Source organism: Xenia sp. Carnegie-2017, unplaced genomic scaffold (genome assembly GCF_021976095.1).
Source record: "Xenia sp. Carnegie-2017 unplaced genomic scaffold, XeniaSp_v1 HiC_scaffold_13, whole genome shotgun sequence".
NCBI lineage: Eukaryota > Metazoa > Cnidaria > Anthozoa > Malacalcyonacea > Xeniidae > Xenia > Xenia sp. Carnegie-2017.
The window spans coordinates 2,394,934-2,414,087 of NW_025813436.1; the positions used below are offsets into that span (position 1 = coordinate 2,394,934).

The window sequence follows — 19,154 nt, forward strand, 5'->3', positions numbered from 1 at the left end:
ATATACTTACCGTAGGAGATTGTCGGAGTTGGGGAAATGGTTGATGTAGTATCTAAAAGATTGAAATTTTATGGAGAATCGTTTGAAAGTAAAAGGGACATGCGGCATCTCTATACGACTATCTAATAAGATTGTTGATAAAAATGAGTTTTTTAATTCAAAAGTTAACAACTTTAAAAACTACAGGGAATTGTTAAGAACTGTGTGCAAGACTGTTACATGGTTACAATGTTCGTAGCAATTGCTACAAGGAAAAAAGATAAAACTATGTTCATTGAATCTTTTAGCTCTTTAAAAAACAATCTTTTACGTAAAATTCAAAGCTTTTTTTCTAAAACCGTTCTTTTATTGAGATTTGCGCTAATTTTTATTTGTTGTTTAGGGATAAATTGACTGGTTAACAACGTTAAAATTTATTAAAAATTTTATTTATACATCAAAACATAACCATTGCAGTTCTTTTTCTGCATAGAAAATACGTCAATACCTGTTAAAAATCAAGTAATTTCGTAAGAAAGCGATCAAAACTCGTCATTATATAAAATAACTTACTGATAAAACGTGGTTCAGCATAGGTGGGATGGATATCACATGAACCATTAAGAAAAACAAAATCATCTAGAGCAATATCACCCGTAAAGCTTGAGCCACGAACACCTTCAACGATGATCTACAAAAAAGCTTTTAAGCAATTTTTTAGCAAGATTTTAGCAAGATAATATGCTGTTCGGTGATTCAGATAGACATTGTTTACTTTATTACATATTCAAACTTTTACCAGGTAGTATGCAAAATGTACTCAAAACGATTATGCACTTTAGTAATTTAATGTAGATATATGCGGTTTTACTTTTGATTGCCAAATGAGCAGTTTGAATTTATAAGTGCACTGAGTCGTGAGTTATATGTGAATAAAAACATCAAGTTTAGTTGCTAATATAGATTGTTTGATCTTTTAATAGAAAGTGGGTAGCAAATGATATGAACAAAATTAAGAACGATGTTTTGAAACCACAAAGGCACCCAAAAGTTGATTTGCAATGTAATGATTGAGAACAAACGAAATTTTGGTCTGGAGACACGTGGCTTACAGGGATATAAGTTTGTAACATTTGTAACATGGATATAAGTTTTAAGACATTAATCCTCCTTATAATTCTACATCAGCATCCAAAATTTAAAAGACGTTACAAGATAAAGAAACTTTCGAAAGGGTAGAAAATATTTTCTGGGGAAAGGCTACAGCAAACATTTACTGGTTGAAGAGTTAAGGAAGATAATAAAATTATTTATGAGCTGTGAACAAAGAATTGAAAATTTTTCTGGAACTGTTTATCTTCTCATCTCCCGCCCAATCCTTTTAAAATCTAAATAAGCTTTCAATGTTGAAACTAAGTGTTTTGTACTCTGATATGCAGAGTTTGAGAACATTGTTAATTATACTCACCCTCGTTTTACTTCGGTAAAGTTGGTTGTAACTTGAGCTCTGCTCCATTGATTTCTCTATTGCCACTTAATGTCCACAACAGCTTTAATCTACCTCCCATGTATTGTTGGTATATATTAAGAGAACCAATTGTTGATCCATACATATGATACCAAAATGTAAAACATTTGGTTGTTGTATTAAAGTAGTTGCTAACCAACCATGCTTTATCACCCAGCACACGGGGACTTGATGTTTCAATGTAAATGTATTTTCCTAAAAGACAATTTTAAGCAAGTCAAGAAAATTTGTTTTGCTTTTTTTTTAATAACACTCTCGTTTTTTGAAACTACAATTTTTTCAAATTATGTTTTAGGCATAGACATGCATAAGGATTTGTATGCATTTCATTGACAGGAATTGATCTCAACTGTTTTTGGGTAAAATTACAATAACAAACAACATGGTATATGTGCAAATTCCTTGATCTGGGAAAAAGTCCCGAATCGAAACCCGCCTGAAATGGCAGTATTGAAATAACTCTAATGTCAAAAATGACAAAATATGGTCAAAAACGTGTTTTGGATGAAGCTAGGTCAAATAAAGTCCATTGTATGTCAACAAAACAATGTCAATCACTTTTAAATAATGCATGATTAGAGTGAACTAAGTGTTTTTTGTTTCACGTTTTTTCTTTGAAAATAAAAAATTGAATATCTGCCAAGAATATTTGTTGATTTATGCAAAATCGACATTTGACCAGAGTGGTGATTTTCTCAATATATATTGATTTTAGGCAAATATTGCTTGTTTTGCTTTTTGTTAAATTTAGGTATTAAGACTGTTTGTAAAATGCAATGACAAAATCAATTGATTTCTACTAGAGACATAAGAAGTATGTAGGAGAGTAAAGAAGTGACCATTTCACTAATTGTTTTGTACTTCTAGAAACAGTAAATGAAAAGAAATGGTTTTGACTGCATTAAATAAAAAAACTAATCAAATTTTCCTTTAATTAAAGCGATGGGATAATATTGTTGGAAGACTATTCCATGTGAAATATCCTTAGTACAAGAGAGATATTTGCATAAATTCTGTATTTGGTTTACCAACCAAAAAAATTTGCTATCATCACTTCTAGGTATATATGTTTCAGTAGATAAATTATTTCTGGGCATTTCTGTTATATATGCTCTGAGCATATCTATAATACATCAAGAAAGATTTTCATTACCTTATGGTTGCGTTTGTTAAAATTTGTTTGATGGGCTACAAACTGATGCTTTAAACAAATTCTTTGCTTCTACCTCATAATTTGATCAAGTATATTACGGAGAACTTTTTGCATTTTAAATCGCTTTTCAATGCTCGCACTATTACTCGCCGAACCATACATTTAATGATATAAATAGCAAACAAAAGAGTCCTACATATTAATCGACACGTCTTGTGCCTCAAACTGTCTAGATAATCTCACCAGATTAACGGATTTCGTAATCTCTGCAATAAATACATTATTATTGTTCCATTTCAATTTTCACTCAAATTTATGCAAAGACCTTTTTACCTGCATTATGATGTAATTACAATATGGGTCTTTCATAAAATGCTAATGTTTCCTTTTCAGAAGCTGACAGGAGACAATCAGTTTTGTTGGTATTTCGTGTAGTTTATTTGCATGTAATTGGTTATAATAACCAAACAGGAATAAAATTTATGTTTTTCCTACATAGCTTTGGATTAATTTGTCGAAGAGTGTAAGGTCGGCTGGATGTAGAAACGAAGTAAAATATAATGTTGACGTGTTGTTCGTACTTTCCATACTTATCGATATTTCAGCATGGATGCTCTGTAGTTGAAATATCTTCTAATGCGTTTCATAAATTATTTTTCGTTTATCTTCTGAAGTGTAAGTGGTTTTCCTTTTGTACATAATTAAATAAAAATTCATTTTCATCCGAGCGTACCCTTTTTACTGTCTCTTAGCTACCTCTTAATATTTTGTCTTGTTCAACATTAACATGATATATATATTGTTAAAATAAACAATGTTTTATAATAGGCTTCATTAATTGAAATATTGCATTAAAAACGTTTTAGCAAAGTAACAAAAAATCGGCAATGTATACTGTCGACCGTAAAATTATTTGTTATAAACAGCAAACGTCATGTTTCATGCATGAAATGACAACACTGCCTGCCAGCTAGCAATACACAAATGTGAAAAATAATGCTTGACTTTTTGCGCCACCATTGGTTACTAACCCCCTTAGAAGGTTTGCCAATATTCTCAATGCGTGTTGTTGGTAATCTTTTACACTGTATAAGACTACTAATGTTTTCTGCACAAAAGATGTCTTTTGCCTTAAATGCATCATGCATCGTTATGTGATTATATAGAATCTGTGTTCGTCTAAAAGGAAATCTTCTTCTCTTAAAGCACAGTAGACCTTAAATTCTCATCTTATTTATTGGAGTGTAGCTCAACTTGACTTAATTACTTGTTCTAATTACTTGTTTAAAGCGGTGTTTGTTAGGAAAGTTTTATAATGTACGGTTGCTCAGTCGTTGTTCCATGATCATTCTTAACTTATGAAAAGTGTATGTAGATGTAGCTGTGTTAGGGAAAATAATAGGAGTAATTACTTATGCTTGCTTCTTTTATGTAATTTATTTAATGTCGGAATTTCCCAATTTAAAGTAATATCGCTAATTGAGGCTAAAATACTTCCCGGCTGCACTCAATTTCTCAATAATAACATTATTAATACTCTTTTAAAATATTTGCGAAAATTGAATAAAATTTTGGAAAGCTATGTCAACTGAAATGGCATTTTACATTGAATTGCAACTAAGTTTTCATATAATTCAAAAATTTTAGGTACTTTCGTCACTTTAGAGTCTTTTATTTAATTCCAACGTTTTATTTAAGGATAACTATTAAAACATGTATTTTAATAAAAGACTTACCAGTAATCAATCCTCTTCTGTCTGAGCTAGGTCCAGTGCTCGAACTTAGTGTTGAGCCAGAATGGATGGTCCAATCAAAGTTGTCAAGTGGATAATTAACATTCTTCCATGTGCATCTGGAATTGTCAATGCCATTTTCAAAGGAACAACTACCTATTCAAAGGAAAAATATTTTTTTCAAACTCCTCTTTTAGAATATATCAATTTAATGAATTGTATGTTTCGAAATCCTTCATTATAATTATTACAAGAACAACAGTTTATAAACAAAGCAAAAATATGTTTAAACTTGGATATTTAATAAAAGGGTTCCAAGTTAAAGAAATGCGATTTTTGATTATTAACTCTCCAAATTTTAGTAAAAGATTTATATGTTGACGTACTTTGCTATAGCTCCTAATGAACAAACACGTTTGCATAAAAAGGAACACTTTTATTAATGTTCATACGAACATCATTCTATTTTTATTTTTATCAAAGAAACTTTAGGCTATTATTTATTAAAACACAAATCTTAAAAATTCAAAAGTAAAATTCTTACCTGTTCCCCCAATCGTACTATTGGAATCAGGTGTAACTGGAAAACAAACGATAAACGCGTTAGAGGAAACTCTTTACAAGTCAATTAATTCTGTATTTAATTAGGAAGTTAATATGAGCAAAGTGTGTATAAAGTCAATGGTTTAAACCAAGAAACATCGTTATATGTTTGTAGAAATAGATCATTCAGGTTAGTAGAGTCCTGAGAAGGATTGTTGGTGTTGATGCTGACTAACGTCTTGACAATCTTAGCAGTGGTTATATTCTGATTTAAGCAAGGAGTAAACATTAGGTTTGCCCCATCACAACAAATGCGGATCATTTAAAGATGTCATTAATGTTTTGAAAGCTTGCTGCACTGTTTTATGATTTTAACTGATCTCTTCCTTTCTCCGTTCAAGTTTTTTTTTTCATTAAATTAAATCTTAATTTTAATTATCATTATCATTAATATACGGCAGTTACAAACAACACCGGCACCGTAATACGTAAACGCTAGATCGGCTTGTGAATAATAATAAGACATAATAAGATAACTTCCTGTGAAGTAATAACTAATAACTAACAAATACTATAATTAAACTAATGCTAACTTTTGTTAAAAATGTATATAACTAGTTTATACTATAAAAATTAGCGTTGGCGAATGGTAAAAATAATGCAATTATATAAGTATTCATAAAAATTATGTCGTATTAGTATTTTAAAAGCATCATTTAACATGTGTATACTTACAAGTACGTCTGCCCGATCTTCCAGATCTAAAATCAGCATACAGGCTACTTATATACCGGACAAGAACAGAAGCAATATGTTGTATTGTCGTCGTATTTGAAGTTAAATTTTGCTGTCCAGAAACAGTAATAAGATCAATTAAGGTTGTTTGCTTCACAAGCTCAATCTGATAAGGAAGTGCTCGAAAATATAACCATATCGATATCAGAAAATTCTCCATTATTCGTTAAAATAACCGAAAGATTCGAAGAATATAGTTCTGATAAGTTTTGAAACACAACTCCAATTGCTCTTGAGTAGTACATGGTTAGATTAATGTTCTGACCTACAAGAGAAGCTCTTGCTAATTATATTACCTCATTTATTGAATTTACATTACAAATTAATTACTACTTGAATAATTAACATTGTAAATTTCTCCTCTTTAAAACAATGCAAATGTTTTTGTGTTAAATAACTTAAAAACAAATCAAAAGTGAAAAAAAGTTTTGATGAGAAATTCAACAGCTTGTGTAGAAGCTCTGTCTATCTTTCCTCAAACTTTGAAACATTAGCCAAAATGTAAGCAATTTTTGACACTAAAGCAATTTGTAGAATACTTTTCTGTATATCAGTGATATCACTTAAAGTGTTGCTGATAATTATGCAATAATCTACTTTGTGCTTACATCTTTCTGCTGAAATTTGCATTACATTAATAAAGAATTTGGAGCTGTTAAAATTCTTTCCATCGTATTAGCGATAGGTTCAGTTGTTGTCTACATTAAAATCCATCATATTTCGTTACTGCTGATTGTAGAGAAAACGTGATTTTTGAATAAAATTAATGAAAAAGAATAGTTTGTTTTACCTCTTTGAATTGTTTCAATAAATGGCTCCAAGAACTTTCTGACATCCATAAACACACTGTAATATCTAGCTTGCACACAAGAGCGTCCCCAAGAGACTATCCCTAATTGTATCCAAGTATTATTGCGTTTACATTGATAGGGACCACCACTATCACCATTACAAGCACTGACTCCACCTGATCTACGACCACCACAGACTGACCTTGGTGAGACTCTCCCGTTAAAAAAGCTAAAACTATTGCATTCTTGAAGACTAATAACATCAAGTTTCACCTGTTGTAAGTATGGAGAAGTGAAGCCAGATGCAGTACGTCCCCAGCCAATCACAAAACATGTATCATTTCCGTTAAAATATCATCTCGACTTGGAAGACAAACAGGCTGCACACGTTCGGTAAAGTTCAAAGATGTCGGGAGTTTCATCAAAGCAACGTCATAGTCCGCAAAATATACAGGTCCTCTTACGTAATATTTAGGATGAATATACATGGCTACTGACGTCAAAGAGTATTCATAAACACTAGTTGTGTCTGTTCTATGATCTGCAACATTTATTGTAATTCCTGTGTAAAAAGTTGCAGGTTGTGTTGATTGTACAAGACAATGAGCTGCTGTCAAAATCCAATATTTGTCAATAATTGATCCTGCACAATGAATAGAGCCTCCTCGAGTCAAACTAACTATCCATGGCCAAGAGTTTGGTGTAGCTTCTGTTCCTCCTACAATGAGAGATTGTGGAGACTGAGATCCAGCGAGAATCTTGCGCTTGCCACAGGAGCTCATTTGAGAAGAAGTACCTGTCAAATTTTATCAGATTTCCAATAAAGTTAGTTAACAAACATTTTACTCTGTCAATGAAATTGTAATAAAACTTAGTTAGTAATTCAAAAATTAGGATGCTCTGTCATTTTATTGATTTGGTTTACTTACCTTGAAACATAGTGTTAAATATCATGTAAGTTGGAGAAAAAAGGGTCAGTGCAATTTTAAGGACGTCATGCCTTCAGTTGTTTTATATCCAAGTAAATATTTTATACTTTGACAAAAAATTCATGAATAGTATTTTTCAAAATAGGCAACTGTTTATCTTCAGAGAACACTAGCTCATTGTTGTGCACGTGGATGTATACCAATATTAACTGCATTGTACACCTATTTATAATTATATTACATTTTACAAAACAAAGCATTAATTAATCGATCAATTAAGGTAAATCTTCTTCCTTTAAAGCCAAAAATTGCTTATGAGTGTTTAAAATAGATGTTTCTGCAACAATTGTCCAGTACAAAAATTGAAAGGTGTTCAAAGCTAACAATGAACATTTTAAGGTCAAAATTCAGTAGTTCATCTAGTTTGAAGGTAAAACATTTTGTTTTATGTTACATTTCTGTTAGCAGCACATGACGTGATTTTTCTCAAAATCACTTGTCTTCAACATGAAATTAATTACGTCACTAATTTTGTTGAAAAAAGTGGTTCGTTACAGTAAAATTAGTCATAAATAAAGTGGTATTTGAAAAGTTTTTGTCAGAAGTATTAAACTTGAAATCGAATTACTTGAGAGGTAAAATGTTATTAATGTAAACTTTCTTCTAGCTTGCATCATAGCCTACATTTATAATAGTGTCGTGTACAAAAGTGCATTTGCAAACTGACTAAGAAGTTGAAAAAGCAAAAATAGGATTGTGAATGATTTATGTTATACTGATAAGAGAATACTAGAGTAAGTGCTAATAAATCTGCCAAGCAATTACGCAACACTTTTCGTCTCAAATCTTATCTAAAGCATAAACATCTGTTCAAAGTAATGGAAACTGTTCCTAAGTCACTTATCCAGGAAAGCTCGAATCTAGAATAACTAAAAAGGAAACTGATGTCCTAAGGATAGAGATATTGAGGTATAGAGACTAAGGGAAATTTGATAACAGGAAAAATATTTAAATTTATAGGAGATAACAATAAATAAAAATAATGTTCTTGCAATGCTTATCAAAAATGGCTTTGCGACATTATTGGAGGTGTATTAGAGTTAGGGACAATCTAAAGGTTTATGGCTAGAGTAGGTTTGGAGTTATCTATAGAACAAAGCAAGCCCGTTTTTACTCTTAAAACAAGAATCTTTTGTGCTCAATCTCTGTAAGGAAAAACAGTTAAAGTAAAGCTTGAACCCGGAGTATCGTTGCTTGTTTTAAATGTAGATCGTCATTGTGTAGGTTAGTATAGAGTTAAGAAGGACTGTAAGTGTTGATGTTGATTGACATTTCCACAACCTTAGCGGTAGTTATCTTCAAAGTCAATTTGACTTCTCAGATATCTATACTAAACCTAGAGGTTCTACATTTACAAAATATTAAAGAAAAACAGTTAATGGAATAGTTTTTTCCAAAGCTATAAGTAATAATTTTGCAGAAAATTTGAATTTTAGGTTTAAAAGTTCGGCTTAGATCGTTTAATAAAATGTGCTTATTGCTCAGACATGACTAGAGAACAGTTATTACCGTACACTTTTTAAGAAATTATTCAGTACGGCAACAGTAACATAAGACAAACAAAAAACCTTCAAAAAACTACCTTGTTTGACACATTCTCCAGGAACAACTGAAATATCATCTAAAGCAACATAACCCGGGTATGACTCGACGAGCACTTTTAAGACTATCTATAAAACAAGGAATACTTTTATTAAAAGCACCTTAAAATGCGCATTAAATATAGACTACGAGTTTTTGAGAATAGACATGTTTCGACATCAAATGATGCCATCTTCAGTATAAATGAATAATTACATAAATAATACAAGGTTTATAAAAGTTTTGTGCAGTGGCATAAATATATAAATATGGATAAATTTTAACAATGATAAGGAAATGAGATAAATTATTGGAGCATGTTACAAACTAAATATTGTGTTAAATTAAAAATTTGAACATTGAGGTTAGGGTTAGTTAGTTTTAAATGTTAGTATGGAGTGCTTCTTTGATTTTAAGGGAGAACGAGGTGTCTGAGGGTCAATAATTTTGAAGCAAGAGGGTAAATATTGGTTTTACATGAATGACATTTAAGAAGGTGCCGGTAAATATGAGAGTTTTTGTCTGTTGTGGTATGTTTCCTGATTCTGGTGGATAAATGGCTCGGAGTTTTGCCATTTCATCATTGCGTACAATTATGATCTACCTAAGCATCTTAGTTCTTCTAACAACACATATATTCCAGATGACCAGTCCACTAAAGATTCTTTTACTTTCCTCAACGACTTCTCTTCTTTCAACTCATCAACTTCTTGTTAAAAATTCTTCATCTGCTACTAGGTTGAAAGCCGATTTACTAACATACCACTTACTGAAACCATCAATCTAGCAATTGACACAATATTCACTCAAAACCCCAGGTTCAGATAAAAACAAGATTGACCTCACAAACTGTTTTATTAGCAACAGCACAGACGCATTTTTAGTTGATTGAAAGTTTTCCGACAAGACGGAAGGTGTTGCTATTGGCTTTCCCTTAGCACCCATACTTGCTTACATTTTTATTGGCTCACGGATATTTTTTGTGTTTTTACTAACGAAACTTTACATTAATACGCAGCATGCAAACATTAGATTTTAATCTGAAACTTGGCAACAAGATCAACTGCCATTTCTTGATATTTTTCTAACAAAAGCCCATGACAGCTGTACAACGTTTACATATCAAAAACCAACATACACAGGACTTCTGACGAACTATTATAGTTTCACACCACTTTCATACAAGACCGGACTTATACGCATACTTATCGACAGAGCATACAAACTTAACAATACGAACATTGCCTTCAACGAGACATAAACAAAATTCTAAAATAACAACTCATCACTTAGACTACCATACATGGACATTACTCAGGACACACACAGCGCACTTACGAACAATATGAAGCGCTTCTGTACAGATATTTACATTCGACTAGGTTTCACATTATTCAAAATCAAAACCTTTCTCATTCAAAACCCAATCCCTGACCTCAATGTTCAAGTTTTTAGATTCAACACAATATTTAGTTTGTAACACGCTCCCCATTAATTTATCTCATTTCTTTATTATTGCTTATGATTTATTTATATTTATATATTTATTTCATAAAATCATATTACTTTTATATAAACTTTGTATTATTTATGTAATTGTTCATTTATACTAAAGATGGCATCATTTGATGTCGAAACATATCTATTCTCAAAAAACTCGTTGTCTACATTAAATGCATTTTAGCAAAAGTGCTTCTACGAAATTATGGAAACCTTTCGTTTTAAAACGCTTTTTACCGAAAGGAAATATGCTAGTGTATAACAACAGATGTAGCTATTTGAAAATCCGTCTATTTACTCGCACGAAAATTTTTCGAATCAAAACAGTAAATAGCAATCAAACAAGTAACACTTTTGTTGCACCTGATGACATACAGTATCAGTCACTTTGTTTTTGTTTATACCTATGAAACTGCAAATAATTTTTATAACTATTATCATGTATTTACAAAAATATAGCTTGTATAATTTTTGCTATTTTAAGCAATTTTTGAAATCTGCTAACAATGATTTATGTACATTAGCTATAATGATCTAAAGGGATCATTACGTATTTAAATGATTATAATATGTTAACTCTTAAAGATAGGATGTAACAAGCAATTTAGTAATGGGCACTTTTATCACGACGTAAAAAATTTGAATTTTTTTATGACTTATGCATTTGATCGTTTTCTATAGCACTACTTACTCTATAATTTCCATGAGTAAGATTTACAGTTGACTGAGCTTTGTTCCAAAACAAATCCTGCTTTAGCGTATCATTCCACATGAGCATGACTCGTTCATTTGAGATCAAATAAACGCCAATAGTATTTGGAGCACTCGTATTGCCAGAGCTTTGATACCAAAAACTTAAACAAGACTTTGTTACATTTGCAGTCAAATTGAAAGTGATACTTCCAGACTGAATTCTTTCGTTATAGTTCGTTTGTAGCAAAATAAAGTAACCTTAAAAGTGGAGAAATTAAATAACTAACAATAAAAGTGGAACAACGTTGAAGAATGTCAAACTTAGCAGTTACGTAATGACACAAAAATTCTCACAACAAAATTTAGAGCACGTATAAAACAGACGATTCAAGGTTAATAAAAAAAGCAATTTAAATAAATGGGAATAAATGCGTATGAATTTCTCATTAGGAATCATGGATCCTTTATTACTAAAAGCTATGTTTAATTCGCGTGAGAGCAATTTCTCTTGCAACTTGCATACTTTTATATGTACGCGATTTAGTAAAACAATGTAAGAACGTCAAATCACCCATTTTCTCGTCCTCAAATCAACATAAACGCCTTTCTAAACTTAACTGGAACACAAGCACGCCGCGTCACGCCATTTTCTCGTTATCATCGACGTCGCGTTATGTTTGCTAGAGCTGTCTAATGTTAGATTGAGGGGACCAAGAAAAGGCTTCCTAGATTGGAGACTTGGGTCACTAATTTAAAGATTTCTATTACTTTCATTTGACAATTCGTAAATTACAAACAATTTTAACAGCTGCCCTTTGAATTAATACCAAATAAAACCACCCATAGTTCGAAATTACATTGTATTGGCGAATAACAAATTACGGGGCCTTTGACAAAGTTTCATGCCTTTAATTGATATCTGTATTCCTCGACCATGTTCCGTCATTTGACGACGTTTGCAGTCCCCTCACGCTCTTTGCTTTTGGATTTTTCCGCTTGTGTTTGTAACTCGTAGTGCAAAGAATGGGGAAATGTTCATTTTAATGTTCAAACAAAATTTCAAAATCAATGACATGCATGAGTATATGCAATAATGATTATAACTTACAACCTTTTAATAACGTTTCCAAAATGATTTTTTGTGGGCATTGACTGAGACCTTCAGTCTCTTATGCTCTGCAGTGCTTACGTGCAATAACATTATAGTATGTGTCATAGTTTAGATTATAAAATACATGGATTAATGAGTGAACCTAAACATCCTACCAAGAGCGTATTAACAAAGTAACATTAACTTCGTACATATATTAGAATGTGATAAAATTTAAGTTCTCAGAGCACAATTATAAAAGAAAGTTAAAACTTTATGATTTCACAGAATAATTATTACCGCTATTTCAAGATTTTATTACAAGACTTTTTAGATGAAGCGAAATGCAACTCCTTGGTCATTATACATTATAAATTTGGCAGTTGTCAGATTTCATGCTTACATTTGTCCATAATTGAAAAAACCTTTGTTACGGGAAATCGTATTTAAAAAGAAACAACTTTCATTTTTTCCAATATTTACGACTTTTTTGCAAATCAATTTGGAGAACCTTACTTTTTATTTTACTTACCGCTTATAAAAAAACTGACACAATGCCATGTATGACTAAACGTTGCGAACTTTCAATTAATATAAACTAGGCTTTATTGCAAATTTATATGTAAACGTAGAAAATTAAACAAATGCAATGAAACAGTTCGCAATAAAAGAAGAGACTAAGAAGAGACCAGGCTATGATAGAAATGAATTTTTTTCTCACCAGTTCCAGGTTTTTTTTACATGTCATGTTTTCTTGTGGTCTATATAATTTTTTTTGCAAATGGAAAACAAAATATTCAAACTCTACATACAACTTAACACAAAATACCTGTTGAAGTGCCTGTTGTATGATCGAAGGTAGGACGATTAATTCCTGATGCCCCATTAGTTCTTACCCAATTATCTGTCTTTGTCTGGTTGCAAAAACCATCATCAAAAATGCAGTTAATAGACGATCCTAAAAAGTATTGAATTGGGACAAATTGTCGAACAAAATGGAGGTACTATTTATCGAGTATAATGCACTACATGGTGAATTGTTCATACAAATTCAACATTATGAATAAATAACAAGCATTATCCACTTACGTATTAAAGGAATACTACGAAAAGTCAGCAAAATCCAGTACGAGTAACACTGGAGTCAGTTGTAAAACTTATGACAACATTCCCATCTTTAAACTTCTGTGGCCGACCGTTGATTCATGAGAGACCGCAAATGTCGTTTGATGTGGCACCATTTGACAATGACAATTTATCCCATACACATGTGGAATGTACTAATTAAATGCATTGAAGTGTTTAAATTTAAAAAAGAAGCAAAAATATAACTGATGAGTAATTTTTGTTTGTTTTGATTTTTATTTATTTACATCTTTTATACTTTTTGAAGTTAAGAGAGTTGTTTTTGTCTCTATCTGCGTATATTGATCTCTGTTCTTAATAATAGATCATTAATGATAATGATCAAAGTTAAAATACGGAAGTGGAGTCTTTAATTTTAAACCTTTTTAATTGATCAGGACATATTTGTCCATCAACGAAGCAACGGAAAGTCAATTACGCCGTACTTAAATGGTAACTGAAAAATTTTTATGTGTTTTTGTACACCGTTTCCTGATTTAAGGATAATAGTTTACAATTGTAGACAGGAGGATAGAGAAATGTCTCCAAACTGCAACAAACCTCAACCGTTGTGTGGGCACTGTGTTAAATTTGAAATAAAAACATGATTTGTTGTTTTATTCTTCATAAAAGAATCAACAATTATGTTAGAAAAACGTTTACAAAGTGACGAAATTTTCGTCGCATCTATAGCATTGTTTGTGCAATGTATTGTAAACCAAAGTTTGAAACTTATGTAAAAAGTTTTCAGGATTCTAACATTTTGAGGTAGCACAAACAAAAACCTATATATGGCTATCGATGAAATTTTTTGAATTATTTGGTAAACAGAATTTTACATGGAGATAATACATAAAAATTAACTTACATTCAATATCATAATAATTGATGACGATTTCCAGTGCTTTTTCAAAAGGAACAACAATTGTGACACTACATCTTAGATTGTTACTGTAGGCATTAGGAAATCCAGGTGAGTAAATTCGACCAGCTGAAGTGTATATCATTTTATTCGAGCAAACATTTGTTGCAGAAGGTAAATCCATTCCTAAATAATTTAGTACAGATAATGGTTTTATATTAATGAAAAGGTGGTGCATGTAAGTATATAGCGAAGTGGGCACGAAGCAATTTTCCAAAACAGTTAATTTTATAAAATCTTTTTTCGTATATGAAATACGAAGGACAGTGTTCTTTCACAATTTATTGACCAAATTTTACAAATACTACTATGGCACATTCTTCGCAACAAAAAGTGATGGAAGGACTTTCCGATAAGGTTTTCGATTGTTTAAAAATTGGAACACAAGTTCTTTTAGTTTTTATTTAATTATCCAGATAATCAATTTTTCTTTGTAGTTGCAGGTAATAACAAAACCAACCCACATAAGATATTTGATACAGTTGGTGTCAATTTTGTCAAAGGTAAAAGCCATTTTGTTATACAAAACTGACGTTGGTTGTTTTGAGCGCTTATGAAAGTGCGTTTTTAATAATTAGCCATTATTTATGGAAAGTCCTGTCAAAGATTTATATTTGATTGATTTAGACAAAGGTAAACAGTAAATACATGAAAAGAAATTATAATAAGTGAAGTATTTACCTTCCCAGATAATTCATTACATGTTTGTAAATGTCGATCGTCCAGGTTGGTATAGTACTGAGAAGGACTGTTTTTGTTGTTGTTGACTGACAGAGTCAAATGAGGAGTAAACGTCAGGTTAGCCGTATTTGTTGTCTGGTTCTTACGTCATTGTATTGTGTGTACAGGAAATGTGTATTGTCATTGTGAATTTATTGGGTGCTTTAACACATTTTAATTACATTAACTAATTATGTATTCTTATTTGTCTTTTAACAACTTTATGGTAAAACTCTACATACGTTTATGCAAATATTTTTGTATCACTATTTATGTTTTTGTATGGTGTGTATTGGTCTATAAAGCACCGTTACATACTTACGATAGAAAGTTGTAAATGTAAGATTAAATCCTTCCATAGGTGCCGTTCCATTTGATCTGAATGTCAATAATACAACATTGGTATATGGTGTAAATGTTAAAGAGGTTTCGTTGCCACAGAATTGTTTAGATGTTCCACCAGATATTGTAAGGGAATCCAAACATATAACTCTTCTGCCTGTTAAATTAATTCATTATGCCTTTATAAAGCGCAAATTAAAACAATTAAAATAAAAATTTTATAAAAAATATGTACTTCTTTTAAAATCCTAAACACAAGTGATCCTTCTCTGGAAATTTAATAAAATGTAGCTATCTCTAGATTTGTGAAATAATTTATATAAGATATCAAAAGTAAGTGAAGTGTTTAACGTATTTGTGGAAACAGTTTTAAATTTAGTCAAATTATCTTATTGTGATGGTTGTTAAAATATTCCTTTCAATGGACTTGTCTCCAGGGCAGTAAGTCCAAGTTAAAACAATTTCTAACGTCATCTTAGTAGTTGGTACATGTCTCTTTTATTGCAGAATCCAATAGTAATAGTTTCGCAATTTTAGAACAACAGACGAGGTCCATCATAAGAAGCTTTTTTGCCAAATTGAAATAGGCATAAAAATGGAACGATTTGGCAAATTTCAAAAACTGTTTTCAATGATATTTTAAAAATCACAACTAAATATAATATCGTAGTTAAAAACTTTCCGCTGAGAAAGTTACTTGAACTTTTCAGCCAAAGTAAACCCTTATTCGATACAACATCCTTGAGGTGTAGTAGAATTCACTTACCATTTTGTATACGTTCCAAGTTAATAATTGAGATATTGAACCTCACTGCAATGTTAAGGGGCTGCCTTATTGTCAAAGTACAGGTCCTACTTCCAGAGCCATTGGGATAGTTTGGAGACACAATAGTCGCAGAGGTTGAACTGATTGATGAAGCAGAACAGATGTTGATTCCCGGCACTTAAAGAGAAATAGATTTCAGAGGCTTTGTTTTAAAATAATAACTAAATTGAATTTTCTAAAAATGACCAGAGCTGTAAGTAACGTACACACACTTAACTTATTTTTACACATTAATTAACAGTTTAATATAATTAAATTTTAATGTAGGACCCTACCATTTGCACCAATCGTGGTTGTTGAGGTAGGTGTGGCTGTAGAACAAACAGAACATCTATGTTGTTTCTCAATTTTCATCATATTGCAACTTCTGCGTGTACTTTAAATAAAACTGGTATGCACTTTGTATAACAAAATTAAAACAACTCTTTTGTTTTAACAAGCAAAAGTCTATGGATTAAAATTATAAAAAAGATTCACAAATAAGAAACTCGTACCATAATAGAACATTGCATGAGGATAAAGCATGGGTAAGAAATAAAAAAAGACGTATGTCCTTCATTTGAAACACGAGTTGAAAGAGTAACGAATTAGCCCTTTCTTTAATTTTTATATATACTTACCGTAGGAGATTGTCGGAGTTGGGGAAATGGTTGATGTAGTATCTAAAAGATTGAAATTTTATGGAGAATCGTTTGAAAGTAAAAGGGACATGCGGCATCTCTACGACTATCTAATAGATTGTTAATAAAATGAGTTTTTGATTCAAAAGTTAACAAATTTGATAACTATAGGGAATTGTTAAGACCTGTGTGCAAGAATGTTACATGGTTACAATGTTCGTAGCAATTGCTACAAAGGAAAAAGACAAAACTAAGTTCATTGAATCTTTTAGCTCTTTAAAAACAATCTTTACGTAAAAGTCAAAGCTTTTTTCCTAAAACCGCTCTTTATTGAGATTTGCGCTATTTTTATTTGTTGTTTAGGAATAATTTGACTGGTTAACAACGGTTAAAATTTACTAAAATTTTATTTATACATCAAAACATAACCATTGCAGTTCTTTTTTCTGCATAGAAAATACGTCAAATACCTGTTAAAAATCAAGTAAATTCGTAAGAAAGCGATCAAAACTCGTCATTATATAAAATAACTTACTGATAAAACGTGGTTCAGCATAGGTGGGATGGATATCACATGAACCATTAAGAAAAACAAAATCATCTAGAGCAATATCACCCGTAAAGCTTGAGCCACGAACACCTTCGACGATGATCTACAAAAAAAAGCTTTTAAGCACGTTTTTAGCAAGATTTTAGCAAGATAATATGCCGTTCGGTGATTCAGATAGTCATTGTTTACTTTATTACATATTCAAACTTTTACCAGGTAGTATGCAAAATGTACTCAAAAACGGTTATGCACTTTAGTAATTTAATGTTAGATATATGCGGTTTTTTTTACTTTTGATTGCCAAATGAGCAGTTTGAATTTATAAGTGCACTGAGTCGTAGAGTTATATGTGAATAAAAACATCAAGTTTAGTTGCTAATATAGATTGTTTGATCTTTTAATAGAAAGTGGGTGGCAAATGATATGAACAAAATTAAGAACGATGTTTTTGAAACCGCAAAGGCACCCAAAAAGTTGATTTGCAATGTAATGATTGAGAACAAACGAAATTTTGGTCTGGAGACACGTGGCTTACAGGCATATAAGTTTGTAACATTTGTAACATGGATATAAGTTTTAAGACATTAATCCTCCTTTATAATTCTACATCAGCATCCAAAATTTAAAAGACGTTACAAGATAAGAAACTTTCGAAAGGGGTAGAAAAATAATTTTCTGGGGAAAGGCTACAGCATAACATTTACTGGTTGAAGAGTTAAGGAAGATAATAAAATTATTTATGAGCTGTGAACAAAGAATTGAAAATTTTTCTCGGAACTGTTTATCTTCTCATCTCCCGCCCAATCCTTTTAAAAATCTAAATAAGCTTTCAATGTTGAAACTAAGCGTTTTTGTACTCTGATATGCAGAGTTTGAGAACATTGTTAATTATACTCACCCTCGTTTTACTTCGTAAAGTTGGTTGTAACTTGAGCTCTGCTCCATTGATTTCCTCTATTGCCATAATGTCACAACAGCTTTAATCTACCTCCCATGTATTGTTGGTATATATTAAGAGAACCAATTGTTGATCCATACATATGATACCAAAATGTAAAACATTTGGTTGTTGTATTGAAGTAGTTGCTAACCAACCATGCTTTATCACCCAGCACACGGGGACTTGATGTTTCAATGTAAATGTATTTTCCTAGAAGACAATTTTAAGCAAGTCAAGAAAATTTGTTTTGCTTTTTGGTTTTTTTAATAACGCTCTCGTTTTTTGAAACTACAATTTTTTCAAATTATGTTTTAGGCATAGACATGCATAAGGATTTGTATGCATTTCATTGACAGGAATTGATCTCAACTGTTTTTGGGTAAAATTACAATAACAAACAACATGGTATATGTGCAAATTCCTTGATCTGGGAAAAAGTCCCGAATCGAAACCCGCCTGAAATGGCAGTATTGAAATAACTCTAATGTCAAAATGACAAAATATGGTCAAAACGTGTTTTGATGAAGCTAGGTCAAATAAAGTCCATTGTATGTCAACAAAACAATGTCAATCACTTTTAAATAATGCATGATTAGAGTGAACTAAGTGTTTTTTTTTTGTTTCACGTGATTTTTTCTTTGAAAATAAAAAATTGAATATCTGCCAAGAATATTTGTTGATTTATGCAAAATCGACATTTGACCAGAGTGGTGATTTTCTCAATATATATTGAT

The 19,154-nt window shown here is 31.2% G+C and overlaps 4 protein-coding genes across 4 annotated transcripts; all 4 read right to left on the bottom strand.

Annotated features, from left to right (window-relative positions):
* Positions 1-1,454: 1,454 nt before the first annotated feature.
* Positions 1,455-5,909, bottom strand: LOC124455882 (MAM domain-containing glycosylphosphatidylinositol anchor protein 1-like). Its single transcript, XM_047006497.1, has 4 exons — positions 5,672-5,909; positions 4,938-4,973; positions 4,397-4,549; positions 1,455-1,702 (listed from the first exon to the last, which is right to left on the bottom strand). The coding sequence occupies exons 1-4, from the start codon at positions 5,889-5,891 to the stop codon at positions 1,455-1,457; spliced, it is 657 nt and encodes a 218-aa protein (XP_046862453.1). The 5' UTR covers positions 5,892-5,909.
* A 19-nt stretch (positions 5,910-5,928) lies between these two features.
* Positions 5,929-9,168, bottom strand: LOC124455890 (plasminogen-like; the record flags this gene model as incomplete). The annotated part of the gene is given in 4 exon segments (XM_047006504.1): positions 5,929-5,996; positions 6,522-6,876; positions 6,879-7,318; positions 9,094-9,168. Coding segments are annotated over 3 exon segments (849 nt in total), but the record flags the coding sequence as incomplete, so codon positions are not given.
* Positions 9,169-11,241: 2,073 nt separating this feature from the next.
* Positions 11,242-13,582, bottom strand: LOC124455898 (enteropeptidase-like). Its single transcript, XM_047006510.1, has 4 exons — positions 13,559-13,582; positions 13,465-13,513; positions 13,205-13,333; positions 11,242-11,543 (listed from the first exon to the last, which is right to left on the bottom strand). The coding sequence occupies exons 1-4, from the start codon at positions 13,580-13,582 to the stop codon at positions 11,242-11,244; spliced, it is 504 nt and encodes a 167-aa protein (XP_046862466.1).
* Positions 13,579-18,546, bottom strand: LOC124455911 (cubilin-like). Its single transcript, XM_047006518.1, has 8 exons — positions 18,469-18,546; positions 17,466-17,583; positions 16,931-16,972; positions 16,586-16,621; positions 16,251-16,427; positions 15,465-15,641; positions 14,369-14,548; positions 13,579-13,655 (listed from the first exon to the last, which is right to left on the bottom strand). Exons 1-8 carry the CDS (start codon positions 18,514-18,516, stop codon positions 13,579-13,581), a joined length of 855 nt encoding a protein of 284 aa, XP_046862474.1. The 5' UTR covers positions 18,517-18,546.
* Between the last annotated feature and the right edge of the window lie 608 nt (positions 18,547-19,154).

What these genes read in the sequence shown, in the direction of transcription:
- LOC124455882 (XM_047006497.1), bottom strand. Translation starts at nt 5,891, where the DNA reads ATGGAGAATTTTCTGATATCGATATGGTTATATTTTCGAGCACTTCCT. An exon ending in TAGTACGATTGGGGGAACAG is followed by an intron (nt 4,550 to 4,937) that starts GTAAGAATTTTA and finishes TCCTTTGAATAG; the next exon opens with GTAGTTGTTCCTTTGAAAAT. An exon ending in CAGAAGAGGATTGATTACTG is followed by an intron (nt 1,703 to 4,396) that starts GTAAGTCTTTTA and finishes ATTGTCTTTTAG; the next exon opens with GAAAATACATTTACATTGAA.
- LOC124455898 (XM_047006510.1), bottom strand. Translation starts at nt 13,582, where the DNA reads ATGAATCAACGGTCGGCCACAGAA. An exon ending in ATCAACGGTCGGCCACAGAA is followed by an intron (nt 13,514 to 13,558) that starts GTTTAAAGATGG and finishes AACTGACTCCAG; the next exon opens with TGTTACTCGTACTGGATTTT. An exon ending in TACAACAGGCACTTCAACAG is followed by an intron (nt 11,544 to 13,204) that starts GTATTTTGTGTT and finishes TCCACTTTTAAG; the next exon opens with GTTACTTTATTTTGCTACAA.
- LOC124455911 (XM_047006518.1), bottom strand. Translation starts at nt 18,516, where the DNA reads ATGGATCAACAATTGGTTCTCTTAATATATACCAACAATACATGGGAG. An exon ending in ATACCAACAATACATGGGAG is followed by an intron (nt 17,584 to 18,468) that starts GTAGATTAAAGC and finishes TTTTTTTTGTAG; the next exon opens with ATCATCGTCGAAGGTGTTCG. An exon ending in TGCTGAACCACGTTTTATCA is followed by an intron (nt 16,973 to 17,465) that starts GTAAGTTATTTT and finishes TCAATCTTTTAG; the next exon opens with ATACTACATCAACCATTTCC.